The sequence below is a fragment of the Triticum dicoccoides genome, chromosome 5B, assembly GCF_002162155.2.
Source record: "Triticum dicoccoides isolate Atlit2015 ecotype Zavitan chromosome 5B, WEW_v2.0, whole genome shotgun sequence".
Classification (NCBI taxonomy): Eukaryota; Viridiplantae; Streptophyta; class Magnoliopsida; order Poales; family Poaceae; genus Triticum; species Triticum dicoccoides.
The window spans coordinates 478,468,180-478,475,516 of NC_041389.1; the positions used below are offsets into that span (position 1 = coordinate 478,468,180).

The 7,337-nt window shown below is 52.0% G+C and overlaps 1 protein-coding gene across 1 annotated transcript; it reads left to right on the plus strand.

The window, feature by feature from the left end:
- Positions 1-1,477: 1,477 nt before the first annotated feature.
- On the plus strand, positions 1,478-2,847 carry LOC119305818 (chloroplast envelope quinone oxidoreductase homolog). The gene is made up of 3 exons (XM_037582234.1): positions 1,478-1,606; positions 1,687-1,917; positions 2,012-2,847. The coding sequence occupies exons 1-3, from the start codon at positions 1,529-1,531 to the stop codon at positions 2,726-2,728; spliced, it is 1,026 nt and encodes a 341-aa protein (XP_037438131.1). The 5' UTR covers positions 1,478-1,528; the 3' UTR covers positions 2,729-2,847.
- The last annotated feature ends 4,490 nt before the right edge of the window (positions 2,848-7,337 follow it).

Sequence of the window (7,337 nt, forward strand, 5' to 3'; positions counted from 1 at the left end):
AAACAGAATTGTTCTTTTGAGGTCAGATTTCTCCTCTACAGAAAGTAACCACAAATTTCTCTTGACGAAAAAAATACAACTATTTGATAATATCAATTTCTTAGTTAACAAAGGTAAAATGTCCGCAACATGCCAAATATTTGGATTTAATTCATGTGAGCCGAACTAGTGGATGATTTTATTCACTTTTTGCCAACTTGACATAGGGCATTGCGCAAATCATTTCTGGTAGCTTCAATCGAATAGTTCTCCTAGATTTTACAGCAATTCATCTCATCCAATAGTTTGATGGGGTTTTTTTAGACTTGAATATTTTTATCTTATGACATTTATTTCTATTCCAAAAATGTTAATTTGTGTAGCAGACTGGAAACAATTGGATGTTGATGTAATTGTGGTCTGAGATTATTAAGTGTGAGCACATGCGCATGCGTATAGGTGCTTTCGACTGGTGCTAACTCTGTAATTAAAACAAGATCTCATCTTCATGAAATTAGCAAAGGGGTAGACGTTAGAAAGAAGAGATGACGTGACTTTTTTGAAGTTCACTATCCAATCCAAGCATCATAAAAAATAAGCCTTACTATTCAAAAGGATGAAAAAACTATTAATAGAGGTATTAAATTGTTTATCACACATAAAACTAATTGACTGGTTAGAATCTGACCTAATAAAATTGAGCTAGATATTATTTTCAAAATGGCGTGGTGCTGAAATAGAGAGGTGCACATTCGTGAGGTCTTAAGAATGATGCTTGTCAGGGATGTGTGATATTGATTTTCTCCCGTTGCAACGCACGGGCATGTTTTGCTAGTATGAAAAAAGACAGGATTTAAGATTTGTGGTTGCAGCGGACCAAAATTGAAAGGTGGTCGTGCCTTCATGGACACGCCCGAACCCATCCGCGGACATATGTGGCATCTGCGGACATAAGTGGAGTCACTTTTGAGGTATGGGGCTGTAGATGCTCTGGTGCACGGCGGCGTCTCAGGTTGGTGGGATGCGCTGAGCTGGCATGGAAGGAGATGACGGCTGAAGGTCGAACGTCGAAGCTCTCTTCAGAGAAGTGCGACGAACGTGCGCCGATGGAGACGACTTGTCATGTATCCATGGAGACAAAAAGGCAATTTCGCACGTGTTAATGTGTTATCCAGGCAGCGGAGTTGATTTTTCTTGGTAGTACAATGGCCGAGATACATCCTGGTAGTTCTGCCCGTTCGCCGTCTCTTATCACGCGGACTTGTCGCTGCCTCCTGGCGCCCCCCGACCACGGCACCGGCGACCGGCATGCGGCCCGGAGCCTGGCCACGTACGTACATACGCTTTGTTCGCCGCGCCGTCGAGCGTTGATCGAGCAGGTGGTCACCGGGTCAAACAAATCAAGCCGCAGATGACCTTCGATCGGCGCCATATAACAAGATCCACGCAGACACTCAGGGTCATTGCCAACTCCACGCACCATCGATCGTCTCGATAATTAGACACTACTGGCACTTCCAAATATAATCAATCGACCAAGTTCACGGCCATGGCTTCTTCTTCTTCTTCGAGGACGATGAGGGCCGTGCAGTACGACAGGTACGGCGGAGGAGCTGACGGCCTCAAGGTGCGTAAGCCGGTACACAGCACAAATCGACTTGATGTACAACACTCACTTGACTGATTGATTCAGCTGTGCACTTTCAGCATGTGGAGGTGCCGATCCCGTCGCCCAAGAAAGGCGAGCTGCTGCTCAGGATGGAGGCGGCCAGCATCAACCGGGTGGACTGGAATTTCCAGAACGGCAAGGCGCGGCCCGTCTTGCCCAGCAAGTTCCCCTTCATTCCCGTCTGCGAGCTCGCCGGCGAAGTCGTGGAGCTGGGCGCCGGAGTGAGCGGCTTCAGCCAGGGCGACAAGGTCATCGCCGTCAACTTCCCGGTGCGTAAGAATTAACACATCAGCTGCAGCTGGCATGTAGTAATTTGCTACCGTGGCCTGACGTGCGTGCGGTGGTGTTGTGTTTCTTTGCCAGGGCGGCGGCGGGCTGGCCGAGTACGCGGTGGTGCCGGCGTCGCAAGCGGCGCTGAGGCCGGCAGAGGTGTCCGCGGTGGAGGGCGCCTGCCTGCCGATCGCCGCGTTCACGGCGCTCGCCGCGCTCAGGACGGCCGGGGTCGGCCTCGACGCCGGCGATGGCCCTCCCAAGAACGTGCTGGTGACCGCGGCCTCGGGCGGCGTCGGCACCTTCGCCGTGCAGCTGGCGAGCCTCGCGGGCCACCACCACGTCACGGCGACCTGCGGCGCGCGCAACCTGGACCTCGTCCGGAGCCTGGGGGCCGACGAGGCGCTGGACTATGGCACCCCGGAGGGCGCCGCGCTGCGCGGGCCGTCCGGCCGGAAGCACGACGCGGTGGTGCACTGCGGGGAGGGGTTCCCGTGGTCGGCCTTCGAGCCGGCGCTGGCCGACGCCGGCGGCGTGGTGGTGGACCTCACCCCGCGCCTCGCGTCCGTCGCCGTCGCGGTGCTCCATTGGGTGTTCTTCTCCAGGAAGAAGCTGGTGCCGCTGATCGCGGCTGCCAAGAAGGAAGACATGGAGGCGCTGCTGGGCATGGTGAGTCAGGGGAAGCTCCAGGTGGTGATCGACTCGCGGTACCCGCTGAGCAGGGCGCACGAGGGCTGGGCCAAGAGCATGAGCGGCCACGCCACAGGCAAGGTCGTCGTCGACATGGGCATCGCCGATGCCATAGAGTGATGATGCTAGTACTACAATACGTAACTTATACAGTAAGTACAAAGCAAATAGTTGGAACTTGTTAGCTTGTAATGTTCTTGTAAAGTACCGTTGCGCAACAAGCATCCACTGTGTGAGCATTTGCCCCCCCTATGTAAGCCTCTAGAGGCTGCCTCTATACACCGCACACCTCAGCCTCTATGCAAAACTTCTTAGAGCATCTCCAACAGCCGCCCAACGCGCCGCGCGCTAAAAACTACTTTACCGCGCACCCTTCGTCTGGTTTTACGCGACCGGCAACACTGACTTCAACAGCCACGCTAAAATGCAGCGCGCAAAAAAATGCAGCGCGCGACTCGCCGGGGCATTGCCATATATTGCATTTTGGACACAAAATAGATTCCAAACAATCAAAATGCAATGAACATGACATATAAATTTCACACAAATAAGTTGATGAATAAAAGTTCACGCCCACAAGTTTAAAATCATGCCCACAAGTTCATCCAACCAAGTTAATGACACAAACGAAAGACACATCAAGCCCCGTCCTCGTCTTCGTCCTCATCTTCGGAAGACGATTCTTCCTCCTCCTCATCATTGTCGCGCACCGCATCACGTGAAACTCGGATGGTGTTGGCAAGATCTTCAACGGCATCTTCATGGGAAGGTGTGTGAGGCACACCGGAAGAGATTCCGCCCATGGCGGCTGGAGGTGCACCCATGCCTCCCATGAGAGAAGCAAAACTCATGCCTCCCATGGCGGCCATGGCGCCGGGGGGTGCTCCAAAGCCACCCATGCCTCCCATGGTCTCCATGGTAGCTCCAAAGCCACCCATGGCACCTAAGCCGCCCACGGTACCTCCGAAGCTACCCATGCCTCCCATGGCGCCAAGGCCACCGCCACCCATTGCACGAATCATGGATCTTTTTTGGATCAAGATTTCTTCACGGGCAAGATTGACATACTCTTTTTACGCCTCATTGAGGATAGCTATGTCCAAGAAGAACAAGTGCTTCTCCCATTCCAACAATCTAGTTCGCTCCTCATTGCTCACCTTCCTCTCCTCCAAAGCCACCTTCCTCTCCTCGGCCGCCACCCTCCTCTCCTCGGCTGCCAGCCTCCTCTCCTAGACCGCGGCATCTTGGTTCCTTGCCATTTTCCTCACCTCGTTGGCTTCTTTTCTTGCCTTCACAATAGCTTTCATAGCATTTTTGAGCTCATCATCCCCTTTCCTCTTATTCTTTTCTTTTGCGTCTTTTTTGGTTCCATCCGGTCGTTTTGGCTTGGAGTATGAAACCGAGTTGGGTGTGGGGCTTCTCTTGCCGTCATCACTTGATGCCTCCTCCTCATCATCATCATCCAACTCAATTGTTCGCTTGCGTTTTTTGCTCAAATTCAAATCTCAATATCCTCACGCTTCTTCCATTTCTCATCATCCTTCAATACTTCATAGCAATGAGGCAAGGTAAATGGCTTTCCTTTCTTGATCTTCCCTTTCTTTCTTCTCTTCTCCTCTCCTTTGAACAAGTTTTGTGCAATATTGTACCACATGAAAACAAAACAAGTTAGCACTTCAAACACCAACAAGTATGATGAACATGGATGAAATGGCACTTACTTTATCGTCCTCATTGGTGCCACTTGGGTTCAACTTGTCAACCGCCTTCTGTGCGGCCGCCCACATTTGACAATCCTTGTTGATTGTCGACCACCGGGACCGAAGAGATCGCTAAGAGCGGTCAATTCCACTCACGTTGCGAACATCAAAGTGTTCTTTCATCCGGTTCCAATAAGCATCTCTACTTTGATCACCTCCAACGGATGGATCCCTCGACACTTGCAAAAAAGTATTGCATAGTAAGATGTCTTCGGCGCCACGACACCGACGCAGAAGACATCGTACTATGCAATACTTTTTTGCATAGTAAAGTATTGTTCTATATATTTTGAATCGTTGGTGTTGTGGCCACCCGACGGGGCCAGCTTCAGCGGGTGGGCAGGCTGCAAGAGAGGGTCGTGGCGCCGATGGCCCATACCCGGCTGCACATGGGACGACACCGGGCAGAGGTTACGCCGCCGTGGCGCATGCAGCTCACGGTCCTCCTCGTGGCCGTTGGGGCGATGATGGTATCAACGCGTACGGGGATGGACAACATGATGGGTCGTCGTCGACTAGCGGCGGTCACGGTTACGCTTGGCAAAGTGACGGATCAGAGGAGCGTCCGTTCTTTATGCCGCCGGGACATTTTGTGGAGGGGGCTTCTGGCCCAGATTACAGGTCCCGAGGAGGTTATCGGGGCTTTTGTGGTGGTACATGATGTGGACATAGCTACCTCAGATACGGCCAAAACTATTGCACACATTCAAATTTTACAGGTGAATTCTAGTAGTAATTATGAAATATATCATTTTGTTATTAAAGACAAAATTACTACATCTATATTTATTTCATGCAGGATTAACGAAGATTTATTCAAACCACGTGTCAAGATACGGTTGCTTGTGCATATACAAATACATGCTTATGTAGTGTTCACACATCTGTACGATACGGCTGAGCCATGCAATGGTGCAACGTGCATGCAAAGAGGAGGAGGGCCATGCCCATATGTGATGCATGCCACACGAGCATGAATGCAATTCAGCCCACACACACACATGGGCTTGAGTGGGCCACGTGAGCGCCCCAGCATCCAAGCAACGCCCCAGCGCCACAGGATTCTCCGTCCTGTCCATGCCCGCAACTCAACCTCGTACTGTCTAGGTATAGGGTTAGCATCTGGGCCAGGCCAACGAAATCCAGTCTGGTCGCAAAGAAAAATCCATCCCGCACGGCGGCGGCGGCGGCGGCGATTGGTGACGGGGTGTTGGTGACTCGGCGGCGGCGGCGGTTGTTGACGGGGTGTTGGCGACTCGGCGGCGGCGGCGGCGATTCTCATCGGGGATTTGGCGACTCGGCGCCCCGATGACACTACGGCGGCGGCGGTGATAAGCTCCCCCTGAGCAGAGCATTTCCTCGTTTTGGGATTTGGCGACTCGGCGACGCGGCTCGAGCCGTGGTCTTCCTGCTACCGTTCTGCTCGGGCCGGCCTTGGGACTGACCTTATCAGCTCCCCGGCCTTGGCAGGTGCAGCAGAAGGTCTGACGGCAACAAGGGCCGGCGGGCTTCTCGGCTAGGAAGAAGCTGGATATTGAGGAGATGCTGAAGAAGCTTCATCTGAAGGATAGTGAACTCGACGATGTTGTCTTACCAAAGGACGATTTCGCTGCTCTGAAAGAAGAGGCGCGATGGATGGCACTGGTCAAAGTTCACACCCGAAGAACTTACAGCAGGAAGTCGTTCTACTCCACGATGGATGTAGCATGGAATTTTGCACGTGAGTGGATGATCAGGCCGGTAGGAGGGGATTTGTATGTGCTTCAAGTCTCTTGCTTGGGCGACTGGAAACGTTTGACTGAAGAAAGTCCTTGGATGTTCAGGGATATGGGGCTAATCATTGAGCCTTATGATGGAATTGCAGACCCAACTTCTGTGGTACTGGATAGGCTGGCTGTGTGGGTACAGATCCACAATATACCCCCTCTATTTCGTAAGAAGGAACTTGTGGAAGATCTGGCTGCTAGGGTGGGTACAGTACTTGCTGTAGAGATGTACGCGCCATCACTAACTAGTGCTAATTTTGTACGAGCAAGGGTTAAGATTGACATAAATTCCTCTCTCACCCGCTTTGTCTCTATAACACCCGAGGGGGAGAGGAGACAGACCTACTGTGTATTATTTGAGAAGCTCCCTAGGTTTTGTGAGGCTTGTGGAATGATTGGACATGACAGTATGATCTGCGGTGATGGGGTGCATGATCAAAGAACCTTGGAATACGGTAATTGGATGATCGCGCCGTTTGAAGATTGGAGACGGCGAACCCCTGGGGCCGGTCCATGGTTTCAGAGAGGACGTAATGAAGGACGGGGGAATCGCGGCGGCCGTGGCGGGCGCAATCCTGGCAGAAACGGCGGCCGTGGGCAGAGGGCCAAGGAGCAGGAGGCTGTCCGCCAAGAGAAAGCTCCAGATAATGTGGGAACGGAAAACAGTTCAGCGGGAGAGGAGGTCAAGGATTCGGCTGAAACCGAGAAGGAGATCATCTTGCGCAAGAGGTGCCTAAGCGATGCAGGTTTGGTTACACCGGTAAAGAACTATTCAGAATCAATTATCGTTAATGACCCTTTGGTCAGAAGGAACCTAGCTCTTGCATTGGTGGGTGATGGAAGCACGACACAAGCTTCAAGCTCAAGTGGAGAGGGAGAGTCTGTTCCTCCTCTACCGCCAGTTTATATTTCGCCAAGAGGGAATAAGAAGAAAGCAAAAAACCAGACAACCATGACAGCGGCCTCCCAAGTGGAGGGCCGCGGGAATCAATGAGTGTAATAAGCTGGAACTGTCGAGGTCTGGGCATGTCCTCGACAGTCAGAGAATTGCGCACTTTAGTGCAAACACATGCTCCTACTGTGCTCTGTGTAGTGGAAACCCAGCTTCACAGAACTAGAGTAGAAAAATTAGCACCATTGCTTGGTTTTAAGAATGGTTTTGCAGTTAGCAGTACAGGTCGATCTGGTGGCCTGGGTATGTAC